The sequence below is a fragment of the Pygocentrus nattereri genome, chromosome 3 (assembly GCF_015220715.1).
Source record: "Pygocentrus nattereri isolate fPygNat1 chromosome 3, fPygNat1.pri, whole genome shotgun sequence".
In the NCBI taxonomy this organism is placed as follows: domain Eukaryota; kingdom Metazoa; phylum Chordata; class Actinopteri; order Characiformes; family Serrasalmidae; genus Pygocentrus; species Pygocentrus nattereri.
Genome location: NC_051213.1, coordinates 26,091,244 through 26,108,937, shown reverse-complemented (window position 1 = coordinate 26,108,937; position 17,694 = coordinate 26,091,244). Strand labels below are relative to the sequence as shown.

At 40.7% G+C, this 17,694-nt stretch overlaps 1 protein-coding gene across 1 annotated transcript in view; it reads right to left on the bottom strand.

Moving 5' to 3' along the window:
• Positions 1-17,694, bottom strand: part of eif3ea (eukaryotic translation initiation factor 3, subunit E, a) — a 31,962-nt gene that overhangs the window by 11,730 nt on the left and 2,538 nt on the right. The window contains exons 4-9 of the mRNA XM_017709192.2: positions 14,688-14,730; positions 13,961-14,065; positions 6,454-6,579; positions 5,856-5,980; positions 2,812-2,938; positions 1,107-1,208 (exon numbers count right to left, since the gene is read on the bottom strand). Of these exons, the coding sequence (XP_017564681.1) occupies positions 1,107-1,208; positions 2,812-2,938; positions 5,856-5,980; positions 6,454-6,579; positions 13,961-14,065; positions 14,688-14,730 (628 nt within the window). The remainder of the gene's footprint in view (positions 1-1,106; positions 1,209-2,811; positions 2,939-5,855; positions 5,981-6,453; positions 6,580-13,960; positions 14,066-14,687; positions 14,731-17,694) is intronic.

The following is a 17,694-nucleotide window of genomic DNA, read 5'->3' as shown; positions in this document are numbered from 1 at the left end:
TATTTTAGTTTTGGCAATAAATGTTGTGTAGCACATTTTTAAACAAATTTATGTCTAAAAGTAATGTTTTCCAGGTTTAGGGCAGAAACATTAATGTGCCAGGTTTGTTCATGACCCTAGAATACACTAGCCAAAAGTCATTACTTAGAATCAATGTTCCATGCACACTAACTATGATAAACCAAAATATGAGGGGGAAAACATCATCTCTTACCAAATTTCACTGGAAAGAGTCAAAGCATCTTGTGATATATAGTGAAATGCTGTACAAATGTTGTGCAATATGCACACCATAAATTACTGCTCTTTTTTTCAAGCATTATTGCGCTGGCAGTCAGAGTCAGTGCTTTGACAGTAAACACACTAATGTATGACACAGCAAATCAGGGGGAAATCTAATGCAGAGACCATCACACAAGTCCATTACAAACCAGAGTTTTAAAAAAAAAAAAAAAAAAAAAAAGCCTGGTCTGTCTGAACCACAGTAGGCTCTTTCCAGCGCGTGGGCCCACCTCAACAACCCAGAAGTGCTTCTTGTTAACCATAAGGCTGATGGACGATTACTGGGCATCATAAAAACATGACAGACGGTGAGTCAGAGGCTTTTCCGAGAGGCATTCTCTCTCACCAGCCCATGACACGGACGCCCACAGAAAGTGGCCAAGACCCCTTTCAAGGCCCGAGACAAAAGTGAAGGCCATCTGTGGGCAAGTGTGGCTCATGACACAGCATCACTAATGACGCTCACCACTACTTGGGAAAGTTCAGAGACTCCTTGGATCAGTGGCAGGTCTGGGTCGTGTGTGGTTTCATTACAACTCCTCATTAGGGAAATTGAGGAGTCATGGAGGTAAATTGAAAAGTTGAAGGCTTTCTGTGGTCAGAAATGTCAGGCTGGATGAGCTTAACTGCGTAACAGCAGCAGCACTTGTCCAAGTGTATTCTGTTATAGAACATTGTGTTCTATAGTGTAAAGGTTCAATGAATCTGTTAAAAATATCTTAGCCTGGCTTTTGTAAAATTATAATGCTATTGTAATTTTAAACAATATCAATAAAAAAATAAAAAGCCAATAACAAAATATTAAAGGGTCAGATAAAACTTACCGACTCGCACTCTCTAAGCTTCTTCTGAGCACCATCGAAGTCAAAGTTCACATACAGGCACTCCACAAATTCCGTGATGGGGTCTTTGTAGGTGTAAGACTCCTTAGAAGGATATAACAAGGATATAAGGACAAAGGTTACTGCATTTCCCTTTTAACAACAGGAAAATAATAACGTTATATTCTTCTTCTTCTTATTATTATTATTATTATTAAAGATCTGACCATGTTTATTCATAACCATCAGTCTTTAGAGTGACATTCTTTTCTTCCAAATCTATAATTATTCGTAAGATGAAAGGTTCAGTACAGTGTCTGTAGCAGATGAGCCACACTGGGATACGTGATACAGGTTTTGGGTCTTCCCTGGGATATAAATACCATGGATGCCTGACAAACCAAGAGTGCAGAGAGCAGTGTGAGGAGGCCGCATTGGCCAACATGTTTAAGTGATTACACAGGGGCTGCGGAGATGGCTTTTATTTAGATTTCAGTGCCATTGATCTCTGAAGAAGCTACTGTTGTTGGATGATGAGACACTGAAACACTACAATCAGACCGTCCAGCTCCATTCATCAAACCTAATGGGTTCAAGACTCAAAGGACTGGAGTAGGGACCCGGAAAGACTCTCAGCTCTCAGAGACACAGTGAGTGAAGTTCTATTTTCAACTAGCACGTGCTCATACACATCATCAGTCAGCGATTCCCCACTGGAGAGTACTTAAGTGATGGTGGTTTTCAGATCAAACAAGAATGCATTACTACTCAAGAAAAAACATTGAATTAAGAGCATCAGCAACCAGTGTCTTGTTTATCTGCTACAGGATGGACTGAATATAAATCATGTGCTATAAAGAGGAACGCAGGCAATGATAACTGCAGTTTGGATCAGCAGTGCTTGCCCCATTATTCTCAGAACTATCCCAGCAGGAGGGGGTCACTTGGGGATACGTGATCTAGACAATGATACATAGTACTGTGCAAAAGTTGGAGACACCTAAGGAAAAACATTAATACACCTAAAAAAAACATTAATACAATAAGTAGTAATTCTACATGTCAATGTGTTTCACTAACTATTTCCAAACCTCTCCTCAAAGAAGTAAAGATTACCTGTGTTTATTACTCAATGCCTGGTTTGGCAGATCTGATTTGGTTGATTTCATTATGTTAAATCAAGTGTGCTGCTGATGGTATAACAAATCTGTGGGATGATTGGAGGGTCAAGGAGAAACCTGGAAAAAAACTTCTCCCCAAACTAGCTTGTTACCTTTTAACTGTACTTACATTTATTTGTGTCTATTCTAATTAACTACGGTGATAAATGGTTTTAAATAATGTGCTTAGGTGCCCAAGACTTTTGCACAGCACTGTAGCTTACACAGAAATGTCCATAAATACTACCAGTTTGTTATATCTATTATTCTTGCTAGTAAGAAAGTCTCTCCAGTTTTTTCTTCTTTTTTAATATAGTTTCTACCCATCTTGTACAGGAGGTAATCTAAGGAAGAAATGGTTTTACAGTTTCCCCTTTACTCCAAATGGAGTCACCAGAGCTAAAAGAACATTTTGGACATGTCTTGGTTACCTGACTAAATCTGCAAAAAGGATAAAACTGTAAAATAAACTTCTTTTTTTTTATGGTGAACAATTATTTTAACTTGGGTAAGCATCAGTTAATGAGCAAGAAGTCATAACATAATACCTGCTGGATGACTTTGACCAGATCCTTCAGGACCTGTCGGCGCTTGCGCACATCCTTGTTAGTGATGACAGCTGTGGTCAGGTAGCGCAGAATATGAGGGCACATGGTCTGAATGGCATTGAGATACCTTTAAAAAAAAAAAAAAAAAAAGGAGGGTGAAACACTTGAGAGATAGCTGTCCTATATAGTTAATAGGAGACAGGACACACAGGCAGGCAATAGTGAAAGCATCTCTGTTCACTGGGTCCCACTGTTGAAGGAAAGAGAAGGAAAACCCCTGTCTAGATAACGGATCACTGGCCACAGGCCTGGCCAGTAGCTGAAATACTACCCACGAGGGGCTTGTTTTTCAGCCACAGGTCAACTAGCTGTAGGCTGAGCGCAAGACTGAGCGTTGAGTAGCGCTGCCATTACAATCCAAGACAAAGTTCTTTCTCTGCAGCCTGGGGATAGACTTCAGCTTTCTCTCATAAGAGAGTTTTAAAAAAAAAAAAACGCATACAACAGATGCCTTGTCATAAGCCTGAGAGCTCCATTTAAGGTGCACTTAACATATCGAGTCAATTCAATGAACAGCCTCGGTGCCTGCAATCTGAACGAACATCTTTGACCCTCTCAGCCCCCTCCTCCTCCTACAAGGATCAAATTAAATTTCAAAGAGGAAGTTGCTCTGCCTCAGCCAACCCCTAAAGCCCTCTTATGGGTCAGAATGCAGAAACACATGTCGTTCTAAGGGAGGGGACGGCCAGCGGATGGTTTAATTAGTTGAAACAATTTAAGGGACAAGGGGCCCTGTGGCACTTCAGATGTCGCGGCTAAAAACAGCAGCGGGCTTCAGCAGTGTGTGATTCTGGCTAGCAAAGCACGCTCTCTCTCTCCTCCCTTTGTTGTTGTCTGAGTCCGTGGCAAACCACAACACTTCATGCTGTGCTCCTGATTAACTTACACCTACTCTCTCCCCAGGGGGTGCTCCAATGGCCAGTCTGCTCACATGAGTCACGATGACCAAACAACCAACCAACCAAACCCCCCCCTCCCAAACAAACAAATAAAAATGACAAGATTATTTAACCAGTCCAATGGCTGGTTCTGGTGTTGTGAAGCAGCTTAATAAGCTAGCAAATACAATTTATCAGCCTATACAATTTCATTGTTTCAGCCAAGTCCTGACCACTCAGAACATTCCTCAGGAAATCTTTTAAAACTCTAAAATTAGTCTGAGATTTAAACACCGAGGCAGAGAACAAGAAGCAGAGAGAGACGCAAAGCCAGAGAGCAAACGGCTAAGTAGTTCCAATTTCATGATGCATGGTGGGGGGGGGGGTGGAATTAGAGGTAAATCAAGTGAAACACAGAATCCACTCTGCGATGGTCAGGATAGCATTACTTCAGGATTATCTTTCCTGTTTGCACCTACATCATAGGTCATCTTGTGACAATATTTCAGTCTAACTGCCCTTGGATGGAATGTATAATCTGATCCAATCTTCTATATCATTTTTCTCCCCTATGAAAACTTTCAGTTTTTGTTTTTCTCTCCACTACACACCATGACTATCACCAACATCTTAGGTTTGAAGACAGCTCTTCTGAACACTTGCCAGCTGAACTGAACAAGTTGACCTCAGCTTAAACATTAGTGCAACTTAATAATAACAACCTAATGACTGGTTAAAAAAAATAAATAAATAAATAAGATTCATCATTCAAGGTCAAAGCAATCTTTCATGATAAATAATGACGCTCTTCTCCAAATTAAACCATCAATCAATATGAGCATAACTCTATTGTGGTAACTGATGATATGTAATGTATCCAAATGCAATAAATTGTGCATTAGGTCAGATTCATGGGATCTGGTCTAATCATTCTTGTAGGCCACAGCTCTGGAAATAAAGAAAAAAAGGCAGAAAAGGCGAGAGAACTAACTGTTTAGAAAACAACTATAAAAAGCAAGGCCAAAATGGAAAAATCTTCGACTTGAAGAGATCAACCGCAATTTAGGAGTACCTATTTGAAGACGTTTACTGTAGTATAATGAGTCCACGAGTATAATGAGCACCTAAGTCCAAAGGGCTGTTGTAAAGCCAGCTAAGTAACTGTCTTAGAGTCTTGGATTAGTACTGCAGTAAGCGGATAAGGTTTGGTGTAGCCTACGCTGTCGAGTTCAGCCAGCGGGTCAAACATCCAGCCCAGGCTTACAGCCACAGGTCACTGGCCCTGGCCCAGGCCCAAAGGAAGCAAGCAGTCACCAGCAGCAGAAAATGGCCAAGCCTCACCGAGGTTTCCAGCCTGCTCCAGCACAACAAACAACCTCAGTCTACCCTTATAGCCACTATGGTGAAGAACCTATTAGTAATTACTGGTCTGGTCTTCCTTAATCGTCTATACTGGTAATAATCAGAATGGGGGAAAAAGAAGATAAGACTAATTTTCGGTGCTGTGGTAGTATCATGTGCCGGGATGTTGTGCTTTAGGTTAAGCACAGAATTCCAGCCAAGCACACAAAACTGCACTGGGGGAAAAAATTATTTAAGTCTTCAAACAGATGAACTCATTTAATGTAGAACTCGTTTAAGGTAGTAGTACTAGGTTTCCTAACTGCAATATAAACGCCCTAAAAACAAAAAACAAAAACCCCAAAACAGACCACACATGTAATCACACTTAGAATTGTTCACAAACAATAATAGCTTCAGGGTTTCTCTGCCATCAAGACAGCTTAAGGTATATAATAAAGAATGCAGTAAAAATGACTCGAGAAGTCTTCTCTGTTAAACCAACATATTCTCTGTGTTCATCAGCAAAACCTGACAACTTGTTTTCACTTTGGCCCCTGGGGTCGTGTGTGTGTTTGCACTCATCTAGGTTCACAGGGGGAGTTTGAAGCAGCGGTCTGAAACACCGGACTGGTGAGCGCAACATCAGCAGTTTCATTTGTGGACTGCGGTGGCCGTACATCATTCTACCTCATCCGGTTTTATTAGAACCAAACCAAAGACAAATAAAATCCCAGACAAAAACGTGCAGCTGAAGGTGCTTACTGTGGCTGGTACAGGAAAAGCTCAATAATGTTGTCTCGGCCCTTGGGGTGGTTGAAAAAGACGAAAAGAGACCAATGGATCAGCCATGTCCTCTGCTGAAGAGACTGGAGAGGGGAGCTCACCGTCTGAGGAGAAATGATAGTGAGAGACAGAGAGAGAGAGAGAGAGAGAGAGAGCAAGGTGCAAAAGAAAGAAGTGATGAGAGTCCTTTGTAAGTTTGGGTTTAATGAGTTTGTTCAATTCACATCTTGAACTCCCTGAAGTTAATGGCTCAGCTTCAGCTGGCCATATAATCTCAGTGTGGTTACTTTCTGCAAGCCAAAACCCCTCACCACTTTCCCTGATCTATCTTTTCAACTAAAACTTGAATTCAATTAGCACAACTGCATAATCATGGAACAAACAGAAAAGAAAGAAAAAGAAAAATAAGAAAGAAGGATAAATAAAACAAAATAAAGAAGGGAGTGGGAGAGGGAGAGATGGAAACAGCAGCACCAGCAGTAGTGATGGTGCTTTACTGAAACAAGAAGCGGTCAATATCACAGCCTATGTAAGGGAATCCAAGTGCAGTATTGAATTCTGAGTGGTGGGGCATTACATTGTTATCGATAGTCTCCCTCAGGCGGGTGAGGTCCTCCATGGCAGCCTCCCAGTTCTGCATCAGGATCTCAGAGGCCAGCTTGCCCCACAGGGAGTTCAGTGCGTTTCTATCTGTCGCAGGAACCTGCAAAAAACAGCATTTTAAGGCTCAAAAGAACAAGATGTCCATTTATTCTAGGTGAGCAGACACCAATTTATCAGGGTCATGTGAGTAATGTTGCAGCCCCCTGTGGTAAATGGGGTTATGTTCCTAACTCAAGAGTAGGAGGCCAGCAGTCAGGAAAGGGCAGAAAAATTTAAGTCTGTAGCTGTGGATCATAAAAAAAAAAATGTAAAAAAAGAAGCTATTTTATGAAACCTTATTTGCTGCACTTTGTGTAGAGCTTAAAACAGTTGTTTATTGAAAATGAAATAAAATTCAAATAATGTTCAAGTGTTTAAGGTTGCACAAATCGATTAAATGTCAGTTAATCATTTACTTCACTAATCAAAATGAATTTCTACAGATGAAATCCAATTGGCCTCACAGTGGGTGGGGTTCACTCAAAACAGGCTCTTCTGCAGCATAATGAAATTTGTTAAACAAGTGCGTTCTAACTAAGCTCGGGGACAAACGTCAAAGGAAAAGTTCAGTTAGTCAGTACATCAAAGGAAAAGTTCAGTTAGTCAGATTAAAAGAAAAGTTCAGGGGGTTCACCAGAAGGGCACATCACCCTAAACAAACATTTCCAAAAAGCACTAGACTACAAAGCCCACAGCAAGAAATAGAGTGCGTATCGCTTTGAACCATTAAAAGTTGAGATAATGTTAAAACTACTGTTTTTGGGAAGCTGGGTCCCAATCTGTTTCCACAGTCTACAGTTTAAGCATCAGGGGAGCCCAGAAACAGACATCAAAACAATATAAATCAAGGTCTATAACGGCCCACAAACACATTGCACACTGCACATTCAGATATCCAGAGTGCAGAGCCATACTTGGGGCTAAAGCTCCCCAAAGCATTGTGGCCTTGAACTGACCTCAGAGCAGTGACTTCACTGAGGCTTTTTAATGAAGTGCGCTGCTACTGCTAGTGCTGGCCTAAACACGTGCAAAAAGCTTTGATCAGCTCTGTAACAGGGACAAGCAGGAACAGTGGGAGTCTAATCAAAGTAGCTGTTCCTAGAGAAGTGCAGACAGTCAGGGGTGCTGCTGTTCTGTCACGATTCACATTCAACTGAAAAATTCATCAGGCATGGTTAGGTTCTGGACAATTACAGGGTCAATCATCGAGCGAGTCAGAAGCACTTCCCTTGCCAATTCACAATCATATATTTCATTCATATGTTCTTTGCAACTGAGCCATAGCTATTCTTCCTAGCCTTTAATTGCAACGACAAGAAGATCTGAAATTTTAACGTCTCATTTGTAGATTAGCCTTTGATAGCATAGTTTTGATAAACATAAAACTTAATACAAAGACAACAACTAGGACAACTGATTACTATGATAAATCACCTAACCACTTAAAGCAAAAACTTCCCGTTGAATCACCTTATAAACCTCTTTATAGACACTTGCCCAAGCCACTGCAATATGACCTCTAGTTAACAAGGCTCATCTCTGTGGACTCAATCAACTTCAAAAGAACGAAAGCTCCTGTTCTTAATTATGTCAAAACAGGCAAAAATAAACAAAAAGTAGCAGATAATCAGCTGCAGGCATGCCGTGCTGCCAGGAGGCTGGACATTGGGCTTCTGGAGAGGGGGGCACAGCACAGGAAGCCATGATAACGATGCACTGCAAGGAGGCGGTGACTCAAGCGGGAAGTCAAGGCAGGTGTCTTGTGCAGGTTCACAAAGACCTAAACTGCCTTCAGATATTAAATCACCCCCTGCTTCCATCTCAACACAACATGGCTAAATGAGCACCATCAACTCAGCAAGAGCATACCAAGAAAGTAAGGTGCTAAGGTCTCAGCTTTAATGACTCAGGCAAATAAATACTTACATTTTTAGGCCTATTAACAAGGGGTAGCATGAAGAAACTGACTTATGGGGAAAGAAGGAAATTCCACAGATTGTTTGCATTGTGGAGAAACACAGAGTTAGACATCTAGATAGTCACAGAAAAAAACTGGTCTAAATGACTTTCAAAGAGGAAAACTCATAAGACAGTGGGAGGGTAGGTTGGGGGGGGGGGGTTGCTGTGTTGCCAATATAAAGGTCACTGTTTCATTACTAAAAGTGTTTGTTTTTTTCCCTTTTTTCCTGGAAGTCCCTGCCTGCTACGTTTGGCGAAACTCCATGTCATTATGGCAGCTTTCTGCACACTGCCTGGCTTTCAGCGGTGGCCATGCAAGAATAGTTTCAATACCTGGGTTTTTCCAGCAGTTACCTTAAGTTTCCACTGCTTCCCCAAATGGGCACATTTTCACTGACTGACCAGCAACAATAAATTTACTGTGCTGGAGATCCAACGGGACACTCAATCTTTATTCTCAACATCCAATACCTGCATTAACAGATGATATGAATAAGTTGCTCTTTTCGCACCGGGCCTGCACTGTAACAAGACCTCGGGTCTGGATTTTGCAAGGCTGGCTTCCTCCGTTAAATGACTGTGTTTCCCACGTTAAATGAGTTCTGGAGCCTAACCTCTCCCATACTAGGGTCCGTCTGAGGAGATGGGAGGTCCAGTGTAAACGGGGGGGTGGGGGGTGGTTTTGAAGGCGTGAAGGAGGAAAGAATTAAGGCAGATATTCAATGAGAAAAACTCAAAGCAGTTATATCCAGTTTTATATTGCTTTTCTCCCATTCGTTTTGTTCAACAATTGTAAATGAGGGTCAACGACATAAGGGCTCAAAATCATGCTGCTGGGGGAAGAAGGCTAAATCAGAGCTTTAAAGCAACTTGGGTTTATTTACACTAAGCTGCAGTGCCATAAACAACTCTGGCTGCTTTGTACAGGGGTCTCATCTACTCAAAGTGTTTGATGTGTGTAAAATGGAACATTATGCCATTTTTCAGGCTTTCTAGAAATAACTAGTTTCTCTCTTCATGTCGCCAACTTCTCTCTGCAAGGAGTAAATGAGAATGGCTTTGTAGCACCATTCCAAACATCAGTCTAGAGAAAGAGAGAGAGAAAAAGGCTGACAGCATGTTTATAGAGGACGTCTGCACTCACAGACCATGCCAATCCACTTACAACCATGAGCTGAAACTAGCAGGCACAACATGAGAGTTTCATGTGATGGAGAAGAGTATTAAATTTCCACCACAATAGGTACTTAAGTGCATCGTTAAAATCACAGCATATTCATTGCTTATTAAAATCGCCAACACAAAGACTAAAAATGAAAGACATGAGACATTGGGGTGGCGTCACACCTCAAAAAGTGGTGGGGCAAAAACATTATTGGCAAAAAAAAATATATATATATATATATATATAAAATTTTAAAAAGGTGGGGGGTCTAGCAGACTGACAAAATTCAATTAGGCCACTGACGAAAACTGCCTTTCATGTCATGCTAATGACATGTTTTTATAAACTTAAGAGGTGGGCAACAACTAGCTGCATTTACTCAAGTAAACATACTCGAGTAAAATATTGCTAGATTTTTCAAATCATAATATTTTACATCGACTAAAGTATATCAATGATTAAAGAAATCTGCCTTTTACTCAGTTACATTTGAGCCATTCATATTTAGCTACTAATTCCTTTTTTTTTTTTTATTTCAATATGTTTTAATGGTGCCAATACTTATATCGTTACAAGTATCGTTACTTTTACTTTAGTATGGACTTAGGCTCTTCTACTCACCTCTGAACCTGATAATGAGTAGGGTGTTTGTTTTGATGCTGCATTAGTAGGTGCAGCTTCAGATAGCAATATTTGTTAGCTAACATCTCGGACGAACATCAGGCTGAATGTGTGTGCAGTGTTTGCACGTCAAAATCAAACTAAATAAAAACTTTGACAGGTCTGCACCATCCACAGCATGTCTAAATGCACCTCCCAGCTAAAACAGAGATTCTGACTGGCTCTGCCGCCAAGTTTTTTATTTATTCATTTATTAGTCTTTATTTGTGATGGTTAGAGCTTCATGCTGTTTACGGAAAGCAAAGGTTTTTATGTGCAGATACTGAAATCAAATGTAGTTGGGCTTCAGTACTTCAGGTCAAATGTCCTCTCATCCCTATAGTTCCGGCCTTCCTGTGAGATGTAAACGCTGCTCTGGTGTTTGTTCAATCCAATCATAATTGGGTCAGTTTCATTGCCCATCTAATGCCGATTTTGACAGTTTTCTTCTTTTTGCCTCAGGGTTTGGAAGCCAGATTGTAATGGAATTTTCTTTTTGAAAATCAGTCACAAAGCCCTTCTACATTGTAGACAGATCCATTATACAAACTAAAGCAAACTCTCTTTTCCTTCTACAGCCGCAAAGCTCATGGGTATGCAGGCAAACGAGCAACCAAAGAGCATGAATGACAATTACAAATTAAATAAATATGGAAACATACAAGCAAAAGGAGGAAAAAGTAAAGGAGAAAATACTAAAAGGCTAACTCAAGTGTAACTTTTTCCGCAAAAGAAGACAACAAATTAAGAGTTTAAGCCATGCTTGTGGTATTCATTACCAAGTGTTTGACTTTGCTCACCGCATAAGGACAATTTTCTACAGTCCGGCACTAATGAATCATCACTGAGTGCAGGTCTGTCCGGCAGTCCGAATAATGAGAGTACATTACATGTGAGAAGGCTGGCTAAATGGTTCTGTGAGAAACACTCAGCACCAGGGTAGTCTGATAACTCAGCCAGGCGTGGAGCCTTTAGCACACTCCCAGCCCAGGGCAGTGCTGACAATGGATACCTCTCTTCAGCGCTAGCTCCTCAGAGTGTGGCCTCGGGAAAGAAGTAAGAGGGAGGGGAAGCAGGAGCAGGTCAGAATCTGTCTATTCCCAGGCTTTCTCTCAAACCTTCCACACATTCACCCCCTTCTCCCTCTAGCTAGCCAGACAGCATCGCATGGAGCCCTGCACTTCGGCCACTCTCGCGCGCAAGTTCATCTTTCACTCATTTTTGCAGGCAGTGGGAGAGAAGCCACAAACACCAGAGCCTGAGCAATGAGCCCTTTGTTTATAGAGGAAATAAGAAGTACGCATGTGTAACGTGGATACTGCCAGTACTCTCAGTGAACTGCAATTATCTTCCCCCACAAACCTACTTTGGTATTATCTGATTTCCAAAGTATTCCACTGGTGAAAATTATTTAATCCAAAGCCCTCTGTGCACCTCTGTCTCAATCTTTCAGCAGACACAAAAACAAAACAAGAATAAAAGGTACTGCAGCTAAAAGTTGTTTTTTTTTTTAACACTATGAAGAGAGGGTCCAAAAAGCAAGCATGTCCATCTTGCACTGCTGTTTTTCACATTACAAGCAACAAAAGCACTAGAAAAAGAAGTGTTAAAAGAAAGTTAATGAACCATACAAAATAGCCGGAGGAGCCTAAAGTAATGTCATCATCTGTTCAGCGTAATCCTATGATGTCTCGAAATCTTGTGGAACAACGCAAAAATCTTTAAAGTGCTGCAAAGTTAGGGAATCCCGACAAAGTGTGATCTGGCCACAGACTCCCCATCAATAATCCAGACAGTAGCTCTGCCAACAAGAAGACTGAAGTCAGATTATGAAGTCTGCCACTGAGTACTTGGCCCAGTAAAAACTCCTGCCCCAAGTCCCTGAACAAGCTCTTTTAGAATCAAAGGCATGCAGGGAAGTTAACAGGCCATAACCTTCACTTTCACAAGCAATTACTGATTAAGCACTTTTCAGGTCTCATGATGCTGCAACAGCTGCTGAAAAATAAAAGCATGTCAGTCAAACAAGTTGAACAATAGATAGTTAAACTTCCACGATTTATAATAAAAATGTAGAACAATACTACCCTGGCTATGTTTGCAGTACTCCAACCTGCATGAGACTAGAATCCATTCATCAATGACTTCATTCATAAAAATACGACTCATACAAAAAATACAACGTGTAACACTCATAACTAAAGCCACTTGGCTCTGTCCAGTGCTGAAATGGCACAACATATAGAAAATTTATTTCCACAAGAGGAATAATGCACTTTCTTAATTAAAATCCTGTCTATTAGACAAGGACTTCTTACACAAGAAATTTGTCAACACTTCCCTACTCTTCTGTGGAGTCTGGTTAACTGTTATCGGCCATACCTGCAGATAAAAGACCATATCTTCAGGAATCTTTTCCATGTCCAATATTGCAGAGTTCTACTTTAAAGACTATACTGAAGCCCACTGTACACCAGACAAGGTAATCATGGCACGCAATATAAAGTATTATAAATATATATAAAAACAGCACAGCCTTGAGCACCGGCCGCATTTCATGTGCCATTGCAGCAGCATCACATGCTAGAGGCACAAAAACACAATTTATGTCTCTTTATGATGCTGGCAGGGTGCAGCATGCTAGCAGCTTTAAGACCAAAAGGGTGCAAACTTGAGTATTCTTGCTAATAATCAGAATGGCAGCCAGCCATGTTTTAAGCTGTAGTATCAGCATTGTATTAGCAAAGTCTTTAAGATTCAGTCTGTAGAGACTGATGGGGGAAATAACTGAGGAATCCAGCATGTAAAATCTTTCAAACTAAAGCAAACAGGTATCCTGCTGTCCTAATGTCATCTACATACATTTATTTAATTGGTAAACTGGGTAAGGACATCTACAAGTTATATAAACCAATTTATGACTGGAAAAAAAATACATGTGGACAGAAAACTTTTTCTACATCACTTCTAAAAGGGCATTACTGTGTCTGAAAACCACAGTATTGATCAAAAAGTAGTCGAAAAAAATAACCATATTACATTCAGTCATAAAAAAGTCTATGATTACTGGACGCTATTCAATCCTGTACTTGTAACAGAACAGAGGGGGTTACTCTTGAGGAGGCTGATCAACTTTGAGAAGATATCAGATGCAGCTGGAACCTTTTTTTAAAAGCGAATACAATTCTTAATACCTGAACATTCTTCACTTAGGGGAGAGACTTATTGGAATGTTTTAAAATGTTGCATGATGCACATACAATTTAAGATGCCCATTAGATAGGCCTAACTGATGACCTGGGGGCAACTAGCTTTGACAAAGTCCATATCACTGCACACTTGTTTCAATATTGCTTTGAAGAAAAGCATGTTCTAAACACTTCATAAAATGTGTATGGATCATGTGCATAAGAATTAAGTGAGAAAGGGGCCATGGGAACAGCATGTTAAATGTGCTTTGGGACTATGCAGAGGGGCAGATCTTTGGCAGGAGGATTGGGGGCAAATTAATGACCTCAATGGTTTCAAAAAAGGCAGCATCCACATTATGGTCATAATTCCACCAACGACCTTCCACCAGAGGGAACACATGCCACTCAAATAACAATAAAAAAAACATTACTGTCCAATTATGCCACAAATATAATCAAAGACCTACCAGGACCCTGAAGAAGTAGAGGTACTCTGCTGCACCTGAGTAATTCCCACACTCATACTGGAACTTGGCATATCTGTACAGTGTGTCCAAGTACTCCTGGCGGAACTAAAAACAAAATGAAAGGTTAAACAATGTTTATAACAATGTCAGTGCTGTTTATAAAAGTTTTCAGCAAATGACATTACAGTAAAGCAGCATCAAAGCAAATGCTGTGGCAGGAAGGTATCTTTTAGGATAAGAAACAGACCAGCTAACAAACTCGGCTGCACTGAGCTTGTGGCCAGTGTGAAGTGTGCAACTGCAGTGTGTGAGGGGGCTGGGGGGCTGTTTGAAAACTGTTAATATGAATGACCCCTGTGTTAGTGCAGTAAAAGCACCAGTGCCTGTGAATTGAGGTGCACTGAGGACAGGCCCCAGGTCAGTGGCATGTCGGGGTTGGAGGGGAGTGCCGTCACGTCAAATATAGAATCCCCAAGCATTTTTGCGGCCAGACCCACGGGTCTCGAGCTGTTCAGTTTATTCTTAACAATTCACCACAGAATGTAAATGTCCGCAGAAATTTCTGCAAGCCATAAAAACCATGAAAATGAGTTAAGGTTTTGGGAAGTCATTTAACGTCTCCATGCTCGGGACTGCCCCTCCCGTAAGCCCCCCAAAACAAGGCTGGGTTCACCGAGAAGTCATGAGAACTCCTTGGAGCTGTGGAGGAGACAGCAGAGTTACTTACACCATGCTTGTCGGCCAGATAGTCAAACAGCATACGCCCGTCCCTGGGAGAGAAAAAAACTCTGTGGTTAGTAGGGGTTTTTTGGACTGTTTCTACAAACTTTTCATAGTTGTAATCTCCAATGTGTAAGCGATTTATAACAAGTTCTTTTTTATGTATAATATAGGAAAGAGAAAGATTTATCAGATTTATTTAAATTGTAAATAACAATGGCATCACACTCAAAACTAAGATGACAGCATAGAATAGAAAATAATTAAAAACTTATTAAAACCTTTTAAAAACTTAATTAAAAAACATTCCACAACTGTCTCCTCATCAGACCTACTGCTGCTCATGTAACTTTCGTGGGATTTCGTGACTCTGGGCAGATAAATAGGTACGAGGGGCTGGTAACCATGCTTTCTGCACCACCACCCCCGCCAAATGTGGCCAACCTCTAAAGAACTGCGTCTCTGAACACCCCAGACAGAAAGAGGAGGTCGTGAGTTTATTTTATTTGAGGGGAGCTTCAAAGGCTGTTTATAAAGGCGTTCTCCTATTGCACTGCTTCTGTGCCATTATACTGTCATCCAACAGATGCTGAAACTCAGGGTGGAGAACAATCTCCCTTAATGGCCCTTTATGAGTGCCCCTCAATCTGTGAGCATCTTTGCTTTCAACCACCCCTCAGTTTCTTCCCAGTCAGACAACCCTTATCCCTCAACTCTATGTGCTCTTGTTTACAGCCTCACACGTTAGTCTGCACACGTTTCTGTGTGGGATAGTAGCATAGACCTACACTCAGTCAGCTCCCAGCAGCTCCTCCCTGGGCAGCGATCCCGAGCAGACCGCAGCGGCCTCCCTGTGGAGGTGAAGGTGCTGCCGCTGAGCTCTGTAGGTGGGAACACTTAGTCCTCGGCAGTTTAACGCAGCTCACCCACCATCATACCCGCCTACACCCAAGTGTCCTCGTTTCATCAATGCTACCAAGAGGCACCAACACACCTCTAAGCACTGCGTCACCTGCTAAAACTGTATGTTCTGAGCAACAGAGCAGGAACAACGAAGCAAACAAGCAGTCGCACAAATTGACTCAGTAGACAGAAAAAAGTACAGGAACAAATAAATAAAAGTCCTGTTCCAGATTTCCTGGTTGCATTTTAACTTGTGAGACACCAGACACCAAAAAATGCCGCTTGAAACCCTAAATATTCAGATCGAACAAGTAAACTTCAAAGCAGCTCGTTAATTAGGAGCAGACAAGCATCCGAGTAGCTTAATTAAAACTGCACCCACTTCTTAAGCCACAGCTTAATCCTCGACTGTGATAAACGTGTTTTGGAGAAACGAAAAGTACACCAGTTTTCAAAAGATGCCTAATAGATCTACCACCTACCATGGTCCCTCACATGAGGCTCAGAGGCAGCCCGCAAAACACCATTCTATATCATTTCCTGAGAAAATAAAGGCCTATGGAAACAAAGTGACTCATTGTATCAGACTTAAATTGAGACGGACTGAACCGCTGCTTGTGCTGCACACATGAAGAAAAGCAGTACTGAACAAGTGACCGCATCATGTTACAGATGGGTGCAGACAAAACTAGCCCACTGCTGAATGTTTTTCTCCCCAAACCAACAAGAAGCATCTACAAACAAACCAGGCAGTTCTCAGAAAGACATTTACAAATGGAGGTTCAACCTGCTACAATATGAATGCAGCCAAACTGCAGCAGATCATGCTTTCAAAAGTCCAAGTTCACTTAAAGGGGCTCACTGTACACATGACAAAATTTAAGCCTATCAAATGACCATACACAATTTAATTCTAGGGAAAATACATTCATCTAGTCACTTCTTGTTTTAAATCGGAGACAAACTATAAAATAATATAAAAGTCTATGTAAAAGTCAAATGACAGAATAAATACAAAACAGCACAGCAACAAATCTAAGCTGAACTCTTGGCAACTTAAATCTTGTATATGACGTATTTATTATACTGGCAAACACTTAAAGTCAAGGCAAAATCATTCCAAAACAATTATATAACCTGCACGGTTCTTTAGGGGCTGACTGAAACGACAACTATACAATCCATTCACATATCTGCTTCTGGGCTTTAAATATAGTGTGCAGCATAGACAAGCACAATACTGCATTGATTTATAAAGCCCTTACAATAAACTGTGCAATAATACTATAATGACTAAAAGAAAAATAACTCAACTCTGCAATGATCTGTCACTTCAAAATGAACAGAATGTTTTTGGGTTTTAGTCATCCTTACACTTCTTAATAAACAAACATGCATAGAATAGACTTTAGTAAACCAAAGAATATCTTGCCAAGGACCTAAGCAAAGTCTGAACACTGAGCTTTCCCAAATTATTTTAATTATGGCAAAGTCAGCACCAAAAACATAGCCTTAATACCGCAGGACTTACCATAGTATTTTAATCAATGTGTTTTCTAAGCTCAAAAGAAGAGGTCATTACCCTGACCAATTCAATGGGTAATTCCCATCCAGCATACACCACTGCTTTGACTGCAAATCCCAACTAAGACACTAAATTATTCCAATCGCAATTAGTTTTGGCACATCTCCTGACAAAAACTCCATCACCCCTCCTGTTCTGATGAGTAGACAACAATATTATTGATATTATATTATGGATAAAATATTATGGATATTATGGATAAAAATTACTGACAGTTTAACTGTTACTCTCTACCACTATTTATCTCATGTTGTCTCAAACTGCATTGCAGTAAGTAAATAAATACTGCTTTATACATTTGAAATTGCACCAGGCTACGTAAAAAGCATACCTGCAAACCTGCAAGTTCAAACCACAGGGACCATCAGTTATGGATATATGAAGATGTTTAAACTCATCAGCTCAAATATAACCTACGACCACATCATTTAATAAATCAATCATGTTGTAACATCACAAATTCCCTCAAACCAGCAACAACCTTTCATCTATACATTCCAGTGAAATAACAATTATTTTATCACTG